The sequence below is a fragment of the Mytilus californianus genome, unplaced genomic scaffold, assembly GCF_021869535.1.
Source record: "Mytilus californianus isolate M0D057914Y unplaced genomic scaffold, xbMytCali1.0.p SCAF_1, whole genome shotgun sequence".
Taxonomy (NCBI): domain Eukaryota; kingdom Metazoa; phylum Mollusca; class Bivalvia; order Mytilida; family Mytilidae; genus Mytilus; species Mytilus californianus.
Window position 1 is genome coordinate 62,486,435 of NW_026262581.1, and position 23,934 is coordinate 62,510,368.

The following is a 23,934-nucleotide window of genomic DNA, read 5'->3' on the forward strand; positions in this document are numbered from 1 at the left end:
ATCAAATTATATCATTACCAACTCTGTATACGAAGGAAAAAGTAGGGAGAACTTAATTAATATCATTAAACATCTTGAATCTGAACTAGTAGTGAAAAAATGCAATGAGCAATCAACACAAACTGAGTTTTCAGCTGTTTCTGTTGAGTGCCAAACATCACAAATTCAATATGTCAACACTACCTATTCCAGCTCCAAGACTTTCCAAGTTGAAACGCACAGAAGATCAATGCCCACCTGTCCTCGAACCAAAAATCCCAACATAAAATCTCAAACCCAAATCCAAAAACTATCAACAACCATAGTTCAGAGAAGGTTAAAAAATCAGGTGACAAAAATTTAATCATTGGATCGTCAATACTTAAAGGGATTAGAACTTCTGGCCTATCAAAGACCCACATAAGAGCATTCAGAGGGGCACACATTGATAGGATATCAAAGGAAATCGTGAATTTGGACCTGAAATCATATAAGAATATTATTCTTCAAGTTGGTGGAAATGACATAAGTGGTGGAAAATCATTGAAAGATTTTGAAATGGAATATGAAAGTTTGCTCCTAGCAGCTCGTTCTTGTAGTAACTCTGACTGTAACATCATAGTCTCAGGACTCCCTCCCAGGATTGGTGTAGATGTTTACAGGGCAAATGTAGTTTTAGAGAGATTATGTCAACACCTTGGACTGGTTTTTATAAGACAGTATGAAATGTATATGAGTGACAGCTTCAATCAAAACAAACATTTGTATGTTCATGATGGTATTCATTTCAATTAAAGAGGAACATCAAGATACATCCGAACAATAGATAACATAATAGGAATAACTAATTCACACTATGACTGTGGGAACTGTGGTGAACTTAACATGTTAACCATAAAACATCCTTCTGTAGATTTAATATGAAAATTAAATGCTTCAAGTGTAATAGGTATGGCCACAAACTTAAATGTTGTACTGCAATTTATTTCCATGCATGTGTAAATTATTTTCTTTGTCACAAGGGCTTCAGATTTCTGAAATAAAGAAAAGTAGAAATATTAGAGAAACAATTAAAGAAAAGAATGAGAGTCATTGTTCACTTGACACAACCCAGGAAATGTCTACTGTCAAACTTTATAGTTCTAATGATGGGTTGATTAGTTCTGATAATTTTAACACTGAATCTCAGACATCTGGACAGGATACATTACTTGGTATTAAACGGCATGATACAAACTCAGTGTTATGTTTGATGATGAGTCTAATGTAGATAATTTATTGTTACCTCTCCCTCAGGTCAACATAATGATTGAGGTGAAATTATCCTATGTCTGTATTTACTTTAGCAATTTTATTGTGTGCATGTATTATCTAATCAATTTAGAAAACCATGCATTGATAGGGAAACAAATAGACTCTAATGATAAGATTTTTAATTCTTATGGTTTTAGTAAATACAAAGGTATAAGGATTTATTCTCATAATGTTAAAGGGATTGAAAGTAAATATGAAGAAATTAAACATAACCTTATGTTTTCTGATAACCAACTTGATGTATTAGGATTGTGTGAAACATTTTTAACAAGTACCTGGTTATGTATTTGAAAGAAAGGACAGAACATCACAAGGTGGGGGTGGTCTGATTGTTTATTTTTCTGAAACAATTAATTTTTTAAGAAAAAACAACATCGAAATAGGGGGTATTGAAACAATGTGGATTGAAATTAAACCAGATTACAAAAAAATCCTTTTTATTATGTTTTGTGTATAGGCCACCAAAGTCACTGATAGATTGGGTTGATGATTTTGAAAAAGAAATAAGAGTGGCAATGACCATGAATTCAGATATAACAATTATGGGTGATTTTAATTTTAATTTTAAAGCACCAAACAAACCTCCTCAAAAATGGCTGAATGTTTTAGAATCATACAATTTTCAACAACTGATTGTAGATGCCACAAGGGTAACAAAAGATTCTGGTACATTGATTGATCATATTTATGTCAATAATCCAAATATGGTACATGAATCAATCACATGTGTGTAGATATGCAATTAGTGACCATTGCCCTATCTGTTTAACAAGGAAAGAAGCAAATATAGGAAAAAAAGAATACACACAGTACAATTACTTATAGAAATTTCAAAAATTTCAACCAAAATGAATTTTTATTAGATCTGCAATCTACACCTTTTCATAAAATTGAATTTGAAGAAACCCCCTCTGACCCCCTCTGACTGTCTACAATTGTTTTATGATATGTTGAACAAAGCTTTAGATAAACATGCTCCTGTTGTTAAATCGTATTAAAAGGGACAGACAGCCTGAATGGTATAACAGTGAAATCATTTACGCTAAGAATATGAGAGATAAATATAATGCACTTGGTTTATGAAGTGAGTATAGATTCTGGAGAAATAAAACTAAACATATCGTAGATAGCTCAAAAAAGAATTATTATAAAAATATGGTAAAAGACTCCAATGACCCTAAAACTTTATGGAAATGTCTTCACAGTCTGAACCCAAAAGTTAAAAATACACCATATGAGTTAGCCACAGAAGATAACAATACAACTAAAAGTAAAAAATCAATAGCAGAAACTTTTAATAACTTTTTCACTTCCTGTGCTGAAAAATTAAGAGAACAAGGAAGTTATACACCTGTAAACAAAGCAGATTTCAGTAATCTTGGTAAATTTGTTTAAACCTAGCAATTTTATTAGATTTTAGAAAAGCTTTTGATTTGGTAGATCATGACATTCTTTGCTTAAAGCTTGAATTTTATGGATTTAGTGAGGCTACTGTTAGTTTTTTCTAGTCATACCTGAATAACAGAAAACAGCAGGTAAACATTTGTAATGTTTACTCTGAACAAAAACATGTAAAATTTGGTGTCCCCAAAGGTTCTATACTTGGTCCTCTATTGTTTGTGCTATTTATAAACACGACCTTCCCTTATGCATTGAAAATTGTGAAACAGACCTATATGCTGATGACACCACTCTTCATAAATCAGGGAAAAACATAGAAAATATACATGATGATGTTCAAGAAGATTTATACAGGGTTGAAAAGTGGTGCAAAATGAGTAACATGTTCATTTATTCAAATAAAACAAAATGTTTGGTTACTGGAACAAAGCAGAAACTATCAATTCAGACTTATCAACCAAACTTGATAATAAATTCAAAAGTATTACAAAATTCTTCATGTGAAAAATTATTAGGTGTTAAAATTAACAGCACACTTAACTGGAGAAATCAAATTGACCAAGTTTGTGCTAATATATCATTCAGAATATACCTTCTTTCTAAAATAAAGAAATTTTTAGATGTAAATGCAAGGAAAACAAATTACAATGGGTATATTCTGCCCCTGATTGACTACTGCTGTATTATTTGGGGTGAATGTGAAAGGGATAACAAAAATTTTAAAACTCAAAAAAAGGGCAGCAAGATTAATTCTAGATGCAGATCCTTTAACCCCCTCAGCCCCCTTATTTAAAGAACTTGGGTGGATGACAGTTGACAATAGAATCAAATACCACAAATATTTACTTCTATATAAATGTATGCGTATGGAAGCACCAATGTACCTAGTTCAAAAGTTTAAACTCAAATCAGATAATAATCTTTACTCCTTTTTGTATTGTAATTTGTATGTGAGGGCCTCAGGGAAGATTTGTTTATTGTAACTAACTGAGTTTACCCTCTTTAAATAAAGAATACTTATTATTATTATTATAGTTGATGAATGAATTCTTAGATTTGCTATCAGTAATCCATAAATAGAAGCACACAACGACCAATCAGGATTGTTATATCAAAACATCCGGATTGTTGTATAATATTGATCTAGAAAGCTCAATAGCTCCGCCTGTATGAAAAAAACCTAACCAGACTGTAGATCTTTGACGTGAGGTTGATTAGAGATAAACACTTGATCCACTGAACCTGTATGACATTATATGTGAGTATTATTACGTCTATAGATTTGAATTTGTTACTGGAAAGACTGGAAATGTACACTTTTTATTCTATTGACAAAGGCATATGTTTTTTTGAACTACTACCAAAGGAAAGGACTAACATATTTATGTGAGTGAATTTGGTCAGTATTAAAATTTCAAAAAGTATAAACAATTTCAAAGTTTGATTAGATAACAGCAAATAACTAAAATTCTAACTGTTTGTGATTTAAGTAAACAATTATCATTGACAATGCACACGTTTTTTATTCATGCAATTCGAAAGAGGAAGAAAATAATTTAATGACGGGAAGTAGTTTACAATTTATGTAAAACCAGGAATGTCGTTATTTATAACTTCTTCATAAAACCAAAATTTTATTGAATGTTCTCCAACAGATGTTTTGAATTTTACTAACCGATTCATACTGCCCCTAGAGTAGGTAGTTCCATTGTAACTCTGAAGTCCGGTTTGTTTAACTGAAATCAAAGATGGTAGTATTTCGGAAAGTTTTCGTTAATCTTAAGACAGAACCAGCAATATAGCATTGTTTGTAAAAACTCTTATGTAATTTGAATATCAAGCAAAGAAAAATTTAAAATTAAAAAGATTCTAATCTTTGGAAACCCTTTCCAATGAATTTGACATTTGAATAAAATATGTATTGAAAAAGGTAGCCCCACACTACTGTACATGTTAATATCTAACTGTGGGGATGCAATACATGTTCCTAAAAAAAAACATTATTTTGATCCTGCATTTGCATGTTAAATAGTTTTTGAGGTGTGCAAACTTGTTTATATACTAAATCATAAATAAAGAGAAATTTTACGGATTAAAAATGTGTCGAGTTTAGTGATTAGATAACCACACAAAGATCAGTATATATCAATGGAACAACAGTGTTATATAACTTATTTTACCAAAGCATTGTCCATTATAACATCATTATTATGGGAAGTGATTTACATAACAGTAAAAAATTGTCGGAGTCCCTTTCGTATCTTTCGCCTCTCTTAAGTCAAATATAAAAAAAAAACCAATGGTATACAAAATGAAATAACACTATAAAAAGTTAATACGTCCAAATCGTAACTGTGGAACAACCCACTTCAAAACGGCCAAAGCCCCGAGCTCAATAGTAGATTTTTGATTTAAAATGCCGCTATTTACACACCAAATACTGAATCTATAATTATAAAGTATTGCATAATCGAGAAAACAATTTTCACTGCAAATTACTAAATGTTTCATTTAAATTCGGAAATATAAAAGGTAAGGTTTATCACTATTATTGGAGGTAAAACAACATTAAAATCACATGAACATCAACAGTGCATATCAATGGTAGATACGTTATTGAAAAAATATTGCTAACTTAGAATAAATCTCTATTGATCATTATGGAAAAAATAAATCACTTTAGTGCAGTGCACGAACTATACAGAAACATGTACTGAATATCTATACTGCATGAAAATTTTTTGTAGAAAATACTTTAAAAAATGTAATTGGAAATAAACATGTAATTCAGGTTTCAGTCAGGGTATACACTGTGACATTCCCTCTTTTGGGATTATATTCCTTGAACCGAAGAACATAATTAGTTAGAGGTCGTACGATATTATTAGATTCTGCAATTGTTGCTTTAAAATTCATTACCCTTTAAAGTAAAGTGAACGATTTGTGTGTTTAGACTAGATAAAACCTGAAAATGATTGTCCTTTCTTTTAACATGATTATTAAGGACATAATTTTGCATACAAAATACTATTGAATACTTAGACCATGTGTCCAATGGAATCCTGCTGTTTTATAAGAATTTTGTTTTTCCAGAAGTCATGGCTTGTGGACGTTTTTTGAATTTCCAGCCTATCGACGAACCCTCATGGCGAAAGCGTGATAAAAGATATGAATGTGTACCAACGGTCAATGAAATGATTAAAGATATTGTAAAGTATCATGAAATGTGGGAAACGAAAAAGAAAAATCAGGCAAAAACAGCTTTGCAGAAGTAAAACGTTCAATGGTATTGGAGTTCCTTTTCCGTGTTCAGCAAGGTGAAGGTATTGGACTAAATGACCAAGGAACATTTGAAGAAGTTTTCAATGCCGAAATGAAAACCTTTGAAAAACGTGGACGTAAACGAGATCGTTCGGAGTCTGAAGAAGATTCAACAGGTAAAAAAATCCGTAAAGAGTTATTGAGCAAAGAACTAGTAAACGAACAAGCCAGTAATGAACAAGTAAAGGAATAAGAAAGTTTACCAAACTGCTTGGAAACTGAAGATTATATTTTAGAAAATTCGGTAAACAAAGTCAATAGTGAAGACAATAAAAAAACTGAAACCATAAATTTACTGCGTGGTTACTGGCATTTAAAAAATGAATGGAAAAAATTATCAGATAAAGAACAATCTGTTTATGATGGTGCAATTGATGTCGAGACATGCATACAGGAATGTCATGAAATTTTGATGCATGATTTGCTCGATGAAAACAAAACTCCACCTGGGAAATTTAGCGTTCTTCCCCGATCAACGAGTTTTGCTGGACAGGAATTTCATTATCCGTCTTATGCAACGGAAGGAATTGCGTTTCAAGCAGTTGATACACTTGTTATGGAGTATAACAAGATGTTGGTGGAAATATCAAGAAATGAAAATAAACGTGAGAAATTGGAATGTTTTCTTAAATGTGCTACTGTAATGCTTTTTGGGTTTTTAACACTTCATCCATTCTCTGATGGGAACGGGCGACTTGCTCGATTATTATGCAGTAATTGCTTAAAATTATTCTGTCCTTTCCCAACTGCGATTTATGACGTGTTTTCTCCGTCAAACAGAGATGATTATTTAACGGCACTTATTAACGCTGCTCATGGTTTAGAAATAGGCAGTGATCAAATAAAATATGAAGAAGATGCCACGAAAGAAGCTGAGTTAATTTTAGAACAGAAACCAAAAGAACTTAGTTCTCTTATTATAGAAAGTAACTGGTTTACATGGCGACAGTTTCTACATAGAATAGGGGTGGACGTTAAACTTTTTGAATTTGAAAAGAAGACCCAGGAAATAAGTGCATCGTAACATACTTTTTATCTAAACTGTATCGATCACATCAATGGAGATGTTCCTTGTTAAATTTATCTTTTACTATCACTTTTATGCGCAACATCCGTTTTCGAAATCAGGATATTAAATTGCATCATAAGGAAAAGATTGATTGAATTTCTCTATAAATGTCTTTTTATTGAATTTTTATGAAAAAATGATACGAACTACTTATATGTAATAAAATAGTTTACACAGGAGTATACGTTATTGATAAAGTACATTTTGAAGACATCTATAATAAAACATTATCTTGATAAACGGTAAACAATTCAAACATATCATTGAAATAATAATAGCGTTAAACCAAATGTAATTCATTATTTGTATCATTGAGATAATAAAACCGTAAAACCACATGAAATTTGTTATTTGTGTGTTAAACACTGCATTTCTACAATTCTGTGATAGTTTATTCCGATGTATATTGTTCACATCGACGGTAGCTTGTTGCAAAGCTTATTGATATATTGGCGAGTGTTTGAATTAGTAAGCGGGATGCTTTTACATTTTATTAGAAAAGTTAACAAAAACAAACCTCCATTTTTTTGGAGATTCTAAATTAGAGACAACAGTTCGTTACCGCTGTTCAAATCCCATAAATCCCTAAAGAAGATGTGAATTAAGGAAAAAACAATAGCTAAGGAAATCGTATGATCTTCAAGTGGAGCGAACCGGTAGCGTCGATAGGGAAAAGTCTCCTGCTATGCATGCATCAACCGTCATGCGATTCTGCACTCAGTCAAAATGTCACAATCTGGAATTTGACAAACGAGGTAGATGTACAGATTATTATAAATTGTTGATGGTGACCTTTAACGGAATAAAGTGTCGATTTCACTGGGTTTCCTTCATAACTCTGTTTGAGCAGTTTTGTTTAAAGAGGCAGAGAGTAATGCTGTGTAAAACATTCAAGTAGTACATTTACTTAGTACATTAACTTATTTGCTAGATTTATAAATATTATTATAGGTAATTGTAATCTCTCTCAAAGAACGATTAAATTATTCAGTTAAATAAAAAAGATATTGGGGCGATGAAATCTTACAAATCAGAGGGGTTGGAAATCATTGGAAAAAGTAAAATTCTTTTTTGGAGAAATTTTTTTCCTTAGTTTTCCAAAATAGATGCCAGATATGATGGAAAATGAAAATGATGCCATAAACATCTTGGGTTAACCCAAGTTTAGATACTATATTAAGAAAGTACAAATGGTTCGCGGATTTAGTGTTAAAATTGATTTAACACGTGATAGTTTATTGTACGCTGATTCCAAAAATACATGATTTCTATACATTTTTTTCAAAATAAGGGAGATAAGTTGTTACTTCCGGTTTGAAAGATGTCACTTCCGGTTTTATTTGATAGTTTACTTGATACTGATTCCAAAAATATATGGTTTAATATACTTTTACATTACATAAGTACAAAAAATAGCTACTTCCGGTTTACACAAGGTCACTTCCGGTTGGCTTTTCCATGGTCAAGTGGCTTGCAACGTAATGCAAAAAGTCCTATGGCTTTATCACGTATACATTGTACTAACGAGGAAAAAGCAAAGGTCAAAATCTAGAACGTCAAATTTACTTATGACCTTTAGCTCAATTTCAAGGTCATAAACCGAGGGCTTCAAATCAAAAGACCATAGGTCTTAATTATATATGGTTAATGAGTTATATCACTTTACGCCTAATTTTTAACATAAGAGGGGAGAAAACTCCAATTTAATGTTAGCGTACCATTTCAACCAAAATTTATGTGTTACGACATGTCGCAACTTACAATTTAGTAAAAATATCTTGTCGATATCTTATACGGTTTTTGAAAAGAAGTGAAAATAAGCCAAAATCAAAATCAAGTCTATGTCAGAAATATGCTTGTGAATTTTCCCAGGTATAATGACTCAGGTGTCACCATCTAAAAAGTGATACTGGTCTAATTTTCAGTTACCATGGTATTGAAAACAATTTTTTCTCTTTTCACTTCATTTGATGAATATGCATTAACATAAAGAATGTCTCATGTATTGTGTATATATACATTATTTTTTGTATAACATTCCGATATTTCCATTATAAAATGTTTGAAATATGTCTGATGTTTTTGTATATGAATTAAAAGACAATTTATAAGTACAAGAGTCCTTTACATTTGGCTTTAATTTTAATAGAGACTTATGGTACATGTGTAAAATCAACATTGTAAAAATTGTTTTCTTTATACAGGAGGTGATGAAATGTTTAAATATATATTCATAGATTGACATAATTGAACAACATTAGAAAAAGGAAATGAAAAAGCTTACCAATTTATAACAAAATACAACTTGAAACATGTTTAGAACAATTATTTAATGTTACTAGGCATTATCTTATAAGATTATGCATTTGCATCATTACACACTTAATCTGTCATGATTCTGTTGTTTATGATTTAATTGGAAACACTTTGCACAAATTTGGACTTTTATCTTACAGAAAAATTTAACAGCAACAATTTATGCACCAATTTCAAAACATAGATACAATGTATACAACAATAAAATGATTCTTTTATGAAAATAATTTGGTTACTCAGGATATAATGTAAAACGGTGCTATTTTTATACCCCCCCATGATCAGTGATCAGTCAAATGTTTTTGCCTTTGCATGTCCATCTGGTTCAAATAAGTTTTGCATTTAAGTTAATTTTTCAGAACTATAAGATAGTATATCAATGATGTTTCAGTGATGTAATTTTGAATATGATACAATAGAATTCTGTTAGTGAATGATGTAGTTTTTTTTGCAGTACCTCTGTAGTATAACTGTTGACTAGTGTTTATTCTAAGTTTGATGTGCCAACATGATACAAAACACTGAATTCTAATTATACAAATTATAGCTTTTAATCACTGTCTTCATTTTGAATAAACAGTAAACAGTTTATGCTCTCATGAATTCCAATTACATGATACATCAATTAAAGAATAAAAAATTCCCTTATGGATAATGCATGGTTAAAATTTATTAAGATTGACCAGTAATTTGAAATTATTGAAAATCAGTACCATAACCATTTCTTATTTTTAAAAATTTAACCAGAAAAGAGTTTTATGTTGCTATTTTGATTTGTATTACATTCTCAAGATACTCTATCAAAAGACAAATGATGTAAAAGTTGTAGCAATCATAGGTTTGAGTCTCATTCTTTTAAGAGTGAAAAATATTTTTCATAGCAATGTCATAGTTCAGAAAGGTATAAAAGAAAAAAAATCCCAAGAAATGATATTTACAAAAATTTATAAATAATTACTAAAATGATTACTACTTGAAGAAAGTTGAATCCATAATGGAAAAAGATTTCATGAATATAATTTGACTACAGTAACTATGCTATTAATTCTTTTTTAGATGTTAATTTTTTTATGTTGAATATATTCTTGCACTTAAAACACAGTAAATCATTGAAATTTTTATTTGTTTGTGAGACGAAATATTGTTGTATTCATTCATTATTCATTTTATTTTCATTTCATTGGAAATCATTTCAATAATTGAAATCAAAGCTGTTAAGAACGTGCAATTGTTTTACAATATGATGTACATAGTTACTAACTTTATGGTTTTAGCCAAAGTCATCAGTTTATTGAGAGATGATTTTATGAGTTGTATATACAAACTATATATGATATAAATATACTGTACATTCTTTCACACCATTTGATTGTTGTCTCAGTACAAATCACATGCATTTATGTCCGTCCATATATTCACAATGCATGGTCATATCGGGTAAGAATAAAATGCGCACTTTTTTATAATTTTTCAAATTATAAGGAGGTTGGGTTAAGGAAATGATAGTTAAAAGAATGACCTTGAACATTCTAATCAGTATGGGTCCTTAATTTAACTATTAACCATCTTAAAGCAGATGTTGCTGTCAGTGCTACAATCAAATTAGCCTGGATTGGATTGATATGTCCAGAAGTGTAATTAGTTGAAAACTCACTTCAAATATTTAGAATGACAAAAATTTACTTGCTTGTACAGTGAGGTATTTTTCCTCAATCCCAATGTAAATATTGTTTTCAATGTGCATTGTTTGAAAGAATGTATAGTATATCTACTGCAAGTTATGAATGAATGCATTATTGTATATTTGATTATCACGCCAATGTTGATATGATTAATAATTATTTATTATGTATATAGTCATAGATGGATTCTATGCGACAAATAAATTTTTACAGACATAAATGAAACTTTTGTTATTGTTATCTTCTTGAAAATTGGAGAAACTACCACTACTGAGATTCCATGTAATACCCCCTTGATTAACCTTTGTTGTGAAGGACTACATGGGTTGGCTAGTCTTTATATTTAAAATCATTAATTTCAAGCCATAGATGCAACTTACACAACAATTAAAAAAAAACAGAATTACACAAGTTCCGTATGATCTAAAAAAAAAGTATTGCGCAAATAACCATCAACATGACCCCCTAAAATGCTAATCAGTATTAATTAAACTCATCATAGATAACATGATTAAAATTTTGAACACTAGACTAGTGTTTCGTCGAAAGACTCACCAGTAACGCTTACATCAAAACAGTGAAAAGGGCTAAATAAAGTATGAAGACAAAGAGCATTGACTCAACATTCCGAAAGGTTTTGCAAATTACAGCTATTAACCTATTTTGTAACCTGATACCAAGATATTAAAATGATCAATAACCTAAAATATAGTATTAAGTGACAATTAATATATTTATAAGTGGTACACACACAACCCACCTGTCCCGTAACAATATCAAGAATATGCTTGACTTTTGATCGACAACATTTTTGTTGACTCCATGTATTCAAATTTGAACAAAACAGATTGTTATTCTATGGGTACGAACAATGCACCTCTACTAGCCCCACTTGTTACTCATACGAAGCAGAATTTATACCGAACCTCCCCGAAGTATCTTTCAAAGTTCTTTTATTTGATATATTGATGATGTCCTGTCACTTAATAACCCACATTTCAGTGAGTGCTTGCATCTTATATATCCTAGTGAACTAGACATTAAGTGTCCTACATAGACATGTCTCAAAATTTTATGGGGTTGAATGCTTTTCTCACATTTTATTAATATTCATAGGTTAACAACCAACATACATTTATTTAATAATTTAATATAATTCAGTCAAAATACAACAATCTGAACAGTGTACAAGATTTAAAAACTAGTATACCATTTAATCACCGTAGGAAGATCTTATCGGTACTAACATTGATTTTGTTTTTTATAAATTAAAACATACCTGAATATGCATTGCTTTACATTGAGGAAAAAATATGGTCTTACATCCTGTAGAAGTTATGTACTTATATTTTGGCATTGCACAAGGTCATACTTTTCTCACACTGTTGATGACGTCTTTACGATAAATCCATTGGATGTGTACTGATTGACACTTAAATCTGGAAGAACATAATTTCATATTAGTTGTTCTTGACTTTGAACTAGCGTTCTAGAGTACTCTTAGATGGATCAATATCCCTAAAGCGCCTCAAAGTGAGGAACTCAAAACTAGTGCATTAACAAAAAATCTCTGTGCATTTATATTGGACATGTTTCAATTTTCGGGGTGTGCTAAATTACTAAGAAATGAATCTCATTTCGTACCCCGTGAATTTAACTATATACGTGAAAATGTCTCAGCTTCGAAACGAGCCATATCCAAGTTTACGATATGGACAGAGGAACTGAGGAAAAGGCTGCCGTTACCGCCTACCTGAAATGAATTGCGCATCTTTACCCAGATCAAGCCTAGTGTCTGTTGTCTTTATATAAACTACCTTTTGTGCGCCGTGGAAAATTGTTAGATCAATAAAGAGATTTATAGAACAATAAATCAACCGGTAAATGAATTTCTAATTCGATAGGATAGTACTGCTCGGCTGATCGATAGGCCATCACTAGAACAGGCATAAACATGTCCGTCCTTTTTATGAGCCGAGACAAACAAAGACAGCATATTTTCACGTGTTCTAATAAACCTTTCAGCTTTCTTTCTGACAGAGTTCTCATTACCGCCGTTTCTGTCTTGTCAACGTATAATGATAGAAAAAATGGGACTCAAAATTAGTCCCCTGTACAGTATGTATATGTGAGGGTACATCAAACAATATCCTTTTAACTTTACTTAGTTTTTCTAGATGACCACCAGTGACACTGTTATGTAACTGCTGGACCACACTATTGATTAAGTTTTCAGGTACTCCTTTTTGCCTGGTTACCTTAGCTCCTCTTTCACTTTCCTATAGTTTACACGAAAACCTCAAAAGAGACAATTCTGTTCTAAGTTTTAATGAATTCTTGACTGTATTTTAATACCTCCGACCAACTGGTTTTAAAATTAACTAGCGGTAGTACCAGGTCATTTTGTTGTTCATATTCTAAGCAAAATATATCTCAACGAAAGGCTAATTGGGCATTCGAGACCATAAACTTTTGTAATTTTCAAGAATTCATACTTCGTATGGGGATCAACTTTTAAGGTTGAAATAGCGTTCTCATCCAGTCTCTAAACGATGACTGCCGTCTACTTTAACGGGGCCTGTTAAAGTATCAGACTTATCACCAACAAGTGACGACTTAACCACTCCTCCAGTTGAAATCTCGTGTTTTATTTTAACATCAATAAAGAATACGTTCGAAATTTTTTCTCAATTCAAGGAGCATGAAAACAGCCCTCTAGACAAGGTCTACGATGCCAGGAAATCGCATGTGAAAGAATTCGATCCGGGCGATGTATTTTTTGAAAATCATATTCATGAAATGTTTCCAACTATCGGACAAGCAGGCCCTCAGGATTTTGAAATTTTCAACTAACAGAATCGAATAGACTCGCGAACTGAAAATGTTTTGCTAAATTAAGGCAACAGTAGTTTACCGATGTTCAAAGTTCGTGACTCGATAAATAAGTCCCTTTAACCCTCAAAGGAGCACGACCGGGTACGTCGACAGGGTAAGCGTCTCCGGCTATGCATTCATCACCCGCCATGCTAATTCACAATCAATCAAAATGTCACAATCGGGAATACGACACAAGCGATAAAATTACAGATTAGACTTTCTATTCTGTTATCTTAAGATTTAGTCTGCGAAGACATGTCGATAGTAACGATAACACGTTTTTGAGATAGAACAGCACACGTTCCCCTCAATGACTAGCATCAGTATCCAGAAAAAATCCGACGCTATTCAAGGGATATTATAAAAAAAAACAACACAGGAATTAAAATAAATTTCATGCGGGTTTGTCACAATATTTTGTTTTTGTCTTAGCCACATTAACAGTACAAATTACGCATGTCCAAGGTTGAAATAACTTACTTTTGCTCAGGGTGTCGAGAGTGTCCCTTATTTATGGAATCGATTGGAAATATTTCTAAATAAATTTTCTTTTATTTTCCTAAATACAATAAAAAGTTAATAAAGTCAACAGTAGTATACCGCTGTTCGAAACTCATAAATCGATAGAGTAAAAACAAATTCGAGTTACAAACTAAACTGAGGGAAACGCATCAAATATAAGAGAACAACGACACAACAAAAACACAACATTAAAATGTAACACACACAGAAACGAACTATAATATAACAATGGCCATTTTCCTGACTTGCTACAGGACATTTTAAGAAAAAAAATGGTGGGTTGAACCTGGTTTTGTGGCATGCCAAACCTCCCGCTTTTATGGCAACGTCAAACACAACACCAAAACGACAACATCACATGACAGGACCACAATACAAATAAATGGGAGAACATATAGGACAAAGAAACACACGAATAATAGCTAACAAAAGGTACTAGGCTTAAAATTCAATACGCCAGACGTACGTCTGGTCCACACAAGACCAACCAGTGACGCTCAGATGAAAAAAGTTTGAAAGCCAAAACAAGTACAAAGCTGAAGAGCACCGAGGACCAAAACTTCCAAAACGTTGCGCCTAAAACGGCCAGGGTTTTCTTCCTGGGACAAGAACATTCTTATTATTTAGAATAATTTATAATTTTGCAAACAGTAATTTTATAAAATGACTATATAATAGATATACATGATAAAACCGAAGTGGGGACTAACTACAGAATACTACATTACATAAAACAACTTAATCCAACACATAAAAATACACAGCCGAGTTAGCCAAAGCCTCAACGCACAAAGTGACGTCACATTTGAAATTCTAAAAAAACACACAAAGTGACGTCACATTTGAATTTGTAAAAATATTTCCCAAAAATAAGATAGGACTAGGATTGATTCAAGATTAGATTTGTAATACTGACATTACATTTATTAATATCAATGAAAATTACAATACTTATTAATATCAAATTGTGGTAGTAATTAGATAATTAATTGTATTATCTAGCTATGTCGGTGTTTCTTCTGAATCAAACTGTAAACCAAATATATCGTATAAATTTCGTTGAACCAAACTAAAATCTAATAAATGAAGGGGGTGATTAATTATCTTTACCATAACACACGAGTATAACAGAAAAGACGTTAAGACATTTGACAAAATCCGACGAGAATAACAAATATAACATCAAAATTAAATACATGAATTTGGGATAGAAAAGTACTGTGACACGTCTTATAGCAATGCGGTTTCACACTCAGCAAAACAGTCACAATCGGGAATAAGTCACGTTCGGTAATTAAAAGATCAGACGACGTAATGACAAACCACAATCTAACACGTGGTAAGAATGTCCTTAGTTAGTTTGGACAAAGGCACATCGCATGGATCAACCAATTCATGATGGTGTCCGTAAAATTTACGGAGTGTCATTTTTAATCTGTCCTCCTCATAACTTTGTTGGAGCAGTTTATGCGTAAGGAGCACACTCCTGTATATGAAGTCCGTATAGTGTGAACAAGCACGAGAATAACGTATCAATTGAGATATGTAAACACCATACGAAGGGGCAGAGGGTATGTTACTGCTGAGAAATGGGAAATTGATAATTGGGAAGTTGAAATCGTCCCGTTTATCATAGATTTTCGTGTGAAGTCGTCCATCTGTGTCAATATTGAGGAAAAGATCAAGGTATGAAGCAGTCCTTCTAGTATCAGTAGTATCCCTAATTTCAAGTTCACTGGGATATATGAGATGTAAGTATTGGCTGAAATATGGGTTATTCAATGATAGAGAACACCATCAATATATCGGAAAGTAAAATTAAAGAATTTCGCAAGGTGCTTTTTCTTTTTGTCTTTTAGAAGGTTCTGAATGAATCCTGCTTCATACGAGTACAAAAACAAATCGGCCAGTAGGGGTGCACAATTAGTTCCAATTGGAATACCGACTGTCTGTTGAAATATAAATCCTCCAAACTCAACAAATATATTGTCGAACAAAAAGTCCAGCATTTTGATAATATCATCTTCAGTATATTTTCTGGTAGATTCAGGCAAACCTATCATAAATATCACAATAATTACGTGAAAAACAGTACAGTCACGTCACGTTTTGACCTGCTTCAGACATACATATGAAAATACTCTACAAAACGCCGATCATATGAACAAAAAAGCTATTGTTAACAAAACGATGTTCGTTACGAAAACATATAATTCAAAGCTTTGAAATATAATTAGAAATCTTGAACAGCTTGTTTTATTTGTAAAATGAATATAACCGATCTTATGCCGAAGTCGACAGTCAACACATAGAAATCATTCTTGATTGAGATGGTCATCAAAAGTTTTTGAGAAAGCAATTATATCATCGAGGTGCACTGAGCCTATTTTCAAGGTTAAACCAGAAATTAGTTTCTCTACCAACTAATCAAAAGTTCATGGTATGCCACAAAGTCCGAAACATAAAACTTCAAATTGACACAGACCAATAGCAGGATATCGCAATGCGGTTGTATCACGATATTGTTTTTTGTTTAAGCCACATTGCCAGTACCCATACAGTATTGTCACATCACTCTGTTCTTTACCCGCTTCAGAAAAACATATGCATTTTGAACCTAAAATAAATTTTGTTCTCTAGTCCCGAGGTAACACCAATCACTATTTGATGGTTATATGATACACCTTTAGGCACTGTCTTGTATTTAATTTTCAGCCATCTCCCTTTAAACTAAGAGAAGTCTGTACGACTGTTCTTTTGCATTGCGGGTGATTTATTGATCTTATACTAGGTATTCTTTATATCGGATGGGACTTCAAACCTGATAAGAGCACAGAAATTCGTTTAATTGATACGCATGGGTGTTATTCATCTCATATACGTTGTATTAATGACGAGGATTTTCTAATTCAGACGTTACCTCTGCGCAATCGACTCGAACCACAGAGTTTATTCAAATGCTTCTATGCAGAGCCGGGTGCACCTCCGACAGTTATGGAAACTCTCGCCCCTGATTATACTACTATTTTATTGACGCTATAACCGACAACAGTGCGGCTGAGAGAGGTCGAACCAACAATCCGTGAGTGAAGCTGGAAATATTGCTGTTCAAACTTCAAAAGGTAAAATAACAAAAATATCGAACTCCGAGGAAATTTTTCGATTTTGTGTTTTCTATGATCATGATTTAGTTCAAGTTCTATATACTTTGTTTACCCATACCAACCTCCCAGTGTCCCTCACTAAAATAGGGATATTTATACTTGTAAAATGACATACTCTATGAAAAATTTAATCGGCATTTATCTACCATGAAAAAAAATCTGTATAAGCTTCCGGAACCGTTCTCGCCGTTGTATTGTTGTTACTTTTGGTGACTTCCATTTCAAGGGATATATTATCGTCTTCATCATCTGTAATTTCAGTATTAGGAGCAATCGTAACAACTTACCATTCGTTTGATGTGTTTCAGCTAGATTTGATTCTGCCATTTGATAAAGGACTTTCCGTTTTGAATTTTCCTTGGAGTTCGATATTTTGTTATTTTACCTTTTGAAGTTGGAATCATATCTATTGCACCGACCATTAATGCAACACTACCCCATTAGTGTTAAATTCGAATTATAAAATGTTGTCAAAGTTGCCTAATCAGCAACCACCGATCTTAACCTGTTATGAGAAATAGGCAAAGGTACCAGGCTTTAAATTTGGTACGCCAGACGCGCGTTTCGTCCACATAAGACTCATCAGTTGCGCTCGAATCAAAACATTGAGAATGCTACATCTTGTTAATGAAATGGATACAACCGATCCAATATTAAGCTTCATATTTAGCGCATAAGGATCAATGTAGCAAATAAACATGACACAAGAAGGTATCACTGTATAAACTAATGACAAACTTTTAAAGAAGCCGTTAGAAGTTTTTTTTATGTCACCAAATACTCTACACGACTGGTAATCACGCACAAACGTTAATCAAACGAGAACAAATATAACGTAATAAAATATAACAACGTTAGTCACAAAATTACCCATGTATCTACACCCGTGAAGAAAATCATGGACTACTTTCACTTTCCCAAAGTAAGAAGGTTAACATTACATGTCCGATGGACAGTATCCCATATGATAAATAGTCATCAAAGATGCTATTCATGAGAAATTTCAGTTTTATAATTTAGTACATGAATATTTTCCTGCATATACGACTTAGTGTACCAAGCACTTTTGACAACCCATTTTCTGTAGTAGATAACAAAAAAAAATCAAATCACAGCATTTACAATAAAAATGGGAGGCTGTCATAACAGAATAGTTTATAATTCCAAGAGATAAAAACGAACTTATGTAAATTAAAACCTTTCCATGGAAATTGCAAGACATTTTATTTACATAATACTTAATTTTCCACCATTTTGATAGACCTGAAACAGAGATGGTAGACCTAATTTTGAAATTGGCTGTAATCAATAAGTGAAGGTTATACAATCCGTTTAATTGCTTTGGGCTGACATCTACTACCAGCTATTTCAAGCGCCAATTAATCCATTCTGCACTTAAAAATACATGTTTCGTCACAGTTGAGGAATGAATTCTTAGATTTGCTACCAGTATTCCATAAATAGAAGCACACAACGACCAATCAGGATTGTTATATAATATTTATCTAGATAGCACAATAGCTCCGCATGTATGAAAAAAAACCTACTATCTTCATTAAAACCAGACTGTAGATCTTTGACGTGAGGTTGATTAGAGATAAAACCTGCTTGACATTATATGTGAGTATTATTACGTCTGTAGATTTGAATTTGTTACTGGAAAGACTGGTAATGTACACTTTATTATTCTATTGACAAAGGCATATTTTTTTTTAACTACTACCAAAGGAAAGGACTAACATATTTATGTGAGTGAATTTGGTCAGTATTAAAATTTCAAAAAGTATAAAAAATTTCAAAGTTTGATTAGATTACAGCAAATAACTAAAATTATAACGGTTTGTGATTTAAGTAAACAATTGTCATTGACAATGCACACGTTTTTTATACTTGAAATTCGAAAGAGGAAGAAAATAATTAAATGACGGGAAGTAGTTTACAATTTATGTAAAACCAGGAATGTCGTTATTTCTAACTTCTTCAAACAACCAAAATTTTATTGAATGTTCTCCAACAGATGTTTTGAATTTTACTACCCGATTCATACTGCCCCTAGAGTAGGTAGTTCCATTGTAACTCTGAAGCCCGGTTTGTTTAACTGAAATCAAAGATGGTAGTATTTCGGAAAGTTTTCGTTGATCTTAAGACAGAACCAGCAATATAGCATTGTTTGTAAGAACTCTTATGTAATTTGAATATCAAGCAAAGAAAATTTAAAATTAAAAAGAGTCTAATCTTTGAAAACCCTTCCCAATAAATTTAACATTTGAATAAAATATGTATTGAAAAAGGTAGCTCCACACTACGGTACATGTTAATATCTAACTATGGGGATGCAATACATATTCCTGAAAAAAAACTTTATTTTGATACTGCATTTGCATGTTAAATAGTTTTTGAGGTGTGCAAACTTGTTTTATATACTAAATCATAATTAAAGATAAATTTTACGGATTAAAAATGTGTCGAGTTTGGTGATTAGATAACCACACAAAGATCAGTACATATCAATGGAACAACAGTGTTATATAACTTATTTTACCAAAGCATTGTACATTATAACATCATTTTTATGTGAAGTGATTTAAATAACAGTAAAAAATTGTCAGAGTCCCTTTCGTATCTTTCGCCTCTCTTAAGTCAAATATAAAAAAACAATGGTATACAAAATGAAAATAACACTATAAAAAGTTAATACGTCCAAATCGTAACTCTGAAACAACCCACTTCAAAACGCCCAAAGCCCCGAGCGCAATAGTAGGTTTTTGATTTAAAATGCCGCTATTTACACACCAAATGCTGAATTTATAATTATAAAGTATTGAATAATCGAGAAAACAATTTTCACTGCAAATTACTAAATGTTTCATTTAAATGCGGAAATATAAAAGGTAAGGTTTATCACTATTATTGGAAGTAAAACAACATTAAAAAATCACTTGAACATAAACAGTGCATATCAATGGTAGATACGTTATTGTAAAAATATTGCTAACTTAGAATAAATCTCTATTTATCATTATGAAAAACCTGAAAATGATTGTCCTTTCTTTTAACATGATTATTAAGTACATAATTTTGCATACAAAATACTATTGAATACATAGACCATGTGTCCAATGGAATCCTACTGTTTTATAATGATTTTTGTTTTTTCCAGAAGTCATGGCTTGTGAACTTTTTTTGAATTTCCAGCCTATCGATGAACCCTCATGGCGAGAGCGTGATAAAAGATACGAATGTGTACCAACGGTCTATGAAATGATAAAAGATATTGTAAAGTATCATGAAATGTGGGAAACGAAAAAAGAAAATTCAGGGAAAAACAGCTTTGCAGAAGAAAAACGTGCAATGGTATTGGAGTTCCTTTTCCGTGTTCAGCAAGGCGAAGGTATTGGACTAAATGACCAAGGAACATTTGAAGAAGTTTTCAATGCAGAAATGAAAACCTTTGAAAAACATGGACGTAAACGAGATCGGTCGGAGTCTCAAGAAGATTCATCAGGTAAAAAAATCCGTAAAGAGTTATTGAGCAATGAACTAGTAAACGAACAAGCAAGTAATGAACAAGTAAACGAAGAAGAAAGTTTACCAAACTCCTTGGAAGCTGAAGATTATATTTTAGAAAATTCGGTAAACAAAGTCAATAGTGAAGACAATAAAAAAACTGAAACCATAAATTTACTGCGTGGTTACTGGCATTTAAAAAATGAATGGAAAAAATTATCAGATAAAGAACAATCTGTTTATGATGGTGCAATTGATGTCGAGACATGCATACAGGAATGTCATGAAATTCTGATGCATGATTTGATCGATGAAGACAAAACTCCACCTGGGAAATTCAGCGTTCTTCCCCGATCAACGAGTGTTGCTGGACAGGAATTTCATTATCCGTCGTATGCAACGGAAGGAATTGCGTTTCAAGCAGTTGATACACTTGTCATGGAGTATAACAAGATGTTGGTGGAAATATCAAGAAATGAAAATAAACGTGAGAAATTGGAATGTTTTCTTAAATGTGCTACTGTAATGCTTTTTGGGTTTTTAACACTTCATCCATTCTCTGATGGGAACGGGCGACTTGCTCGATTATTATGCAGTAATTGCTTAAAATTATTCTGTCCTTTCCCAACTGCGATTTATGACGTGTTTTCTCCGTCAAACAGAAAAGATTATTTAACGGCACTTGTAAACGCTGCTCAGGGTTTAGAAATAGGCAGTGATCAAATAAAATATGAAGAAGATGCCATCAAAGTAGCTGAGTTAATTTTAGAACAGAAACCGAAAGAACTTAGTTCTCTTATTATAGAAAGTAACTGGTTTACATGGCGACAGTTTCTACATAGAATAGGGGTGGACGTTAAACTTTTTGAATTTGAAAAGAAAACCCAGGAAATAAGTGCATCGTAACATACTTTTCATTTAAACTGTATCGATCACACCAATGGAGATGTTCCTTGTTAAATTTATCTTTTACTATCACTTTTATGTGCAACATCCGTTTTCGAAATCATGTTATTAAATTGTATCATAAGGAAAAGTTTGATTAAATTTCTCTATAAATGTCTTTTTATTGAATTTTTATGAAAAAAATGTTATGAATTACTTATATAATAAAATAGTTTACACAGGAGTATACGTTATTGATAAAGTACATGTTGAAGACATCTATAATAAAACGTTATCCTGATAAACGGTAAACAATTCAAACATATCATTGAAATAATAATAGCGTTAAACCAAATGTAAGTCATTATTTGTATCATTGAGATAATAATACCGTAAAACCACATGAAATTTGTTATTTGTTTGTTAACTGTTTAACACTGCATTTCTACAATTCTGTGATACTTTATTTCGATGTATATTGTTCACATCGACGGTAGCTTGTTGCAAAGCTTATTGATATATTGGCGAGTGTTTGAATTAGTTAGCGGGATGCTTTTACATTTTATTAGAAAAGTTAACAAAAACAAACCTCCATTTTTTTTGGAGATTCTAAATTAGAGACAACAGTTCGTTACCGCTGTTCAAATCCCATAAATCCCTAAAGAAGATGTGAATTAAGGAAAAAAACAATAGCTAAGGAAATCGTGTGATCTCCAAGTGGAACGAACCGGTAGCGTCGATAGGGAAAAGTCTCCTGCTATGCATGCATCAACCGTCATGCAATTCTGCAATCAGTCAAACATGTCACAATCTGGAATTTGACACACGAGGTAGATGTACAGATTATTATAAATTGTTGATGGTGACCTTTAACGGAATAAAGTGTCGATTTCACTGGGTTTCCTTCATAACTCTGTTTGAGCAGTTTTGTTTAAAGATGAAGAGAGTAATGCTGTGTAAAACATTCAAGTAGTACATTTACTTAGTACATTAGCTTATTTGCTAGATTTATAAATATTATTATAGGTAATTGTTATCTCTCTCAACGAACGATTAAATTATTATGTTAAATAAAAAAGATATTGGGGCGATGAAATCTTACAAATTAGAGGGGTTGGAAATCATTGGAAAAAGTAAAATTCTTTTTTGGAGAAATTTTTTTCCTTAGTTTTCCAAAATAGATGCCAGATATGAAGGAAAATGAAAATGATGCCATAAACATCTTGGGTTAACCCAAGTTTAGATACTATATTAAGAAAGTACAAATGGTTCGCGGATTTAGTGTTAAAATTGATTTTACACTCTTTTTCAAATTACTAAATACACAAAACTTCCATTTTTTTTCTGTCCAAGATGATTTTTTTTTCATGTCAAGTTGTTTATACTATTTTCAATTCAATTTGTTACATAGCATTGTAAGTACACATTCTTTACTTTTTAAATGTGGTTTAAATGAAACAGAAGTGCTCTTTTGTACTGAAATCAAAGAACGCTTATTACATATCTTTTGGTAATTTGTACACAGTAGAAAAAATTGGGAGTACAATAAAAAACGTACTCGTAAACTGTGGATTTACTTTGCAACAGATAAGTGAAACAGATGTTATTTTTTGCTAGTGAAATTTTGGACGATATATTAGCGTTCGACATATAACAAATATTTTAAATTACTATATATATACGGAGCAAGGATCCTATCTCGATACCTTACACCATTTAACGATCTGTTTGGACAATCTGTATCACCATCGAAACTTATTCCATACAAAATCATAATTGAAGCCCCATCAAACTGATAGTGCTATGATACACAACAGTCTTATGCGAATCGTTAAGAAAACGTATGGAGTACATCCCAGTTTATGTGGTTTGTCGCCAATTCAAGTCGACGATTAAA

At 32.0% G+C, this 23,934-nt stretch overlaps 1 protein-coding gene across 4 annotated transcripts; it reads left to right on the top strand.

Moving 5' to 3' along the window:
* Positions 1-2,385: 2,385 nt before the first annotated feature.
* LOC127705714 (uncharacterized) lies at positions 2,386-23,237 on the top strand. Of its 4 annotated transcripts, XR_007983960.1 has the most exons (4): positions 2,392-2,674; positions 3,730-3,952; positions 5,788-7,839; positions 22,868-23,237. XR_007983960.1 is itself a non-coding variant. In XM_052210093.1 (3 exons), the coding sequence occupies exon 3, from the start codon at positions 20,811-20,813 to the stop codon at positions 22,056-22,058; it is 1,248 nt and encodes a 415-aa protein (XP_052066053.1). In that variant the 5' UTR covers positions 2,386-2,674; positions 3,730-3,952; positions 20,806-20,810; the 3' UTR covers positions 22,059-22,213. The 4 variants fall into 4 exon arrangements, 1 of the variants encoding a protein (XP_052066053.1); XM_052210093.1 differs by lacking the exons at positions 5,788-7,839; positions 22,868-23,237 and adding an exon at positions 20,806-22,213 and having other exon boundaries at positions 2,386-2,674; XR_007983953.1 differs by lacking the exon at positions 22,868-23,237 and having other exon boundaries at positions 2,388-2,674; positions 5,788-11,307.
* Positions 23,238-23,934: the final 697 nt, after the last annotated feature.

Excerpts from the sequence above, each read along its gene's own strand:
- LOC127705714 (XM_052210093.1), top strand. The coding sequence starts at position 20,811 with ATGGCTTGTGAACTTTTTTTGAATTTCCAGCCTATCGATGAACCCTCA.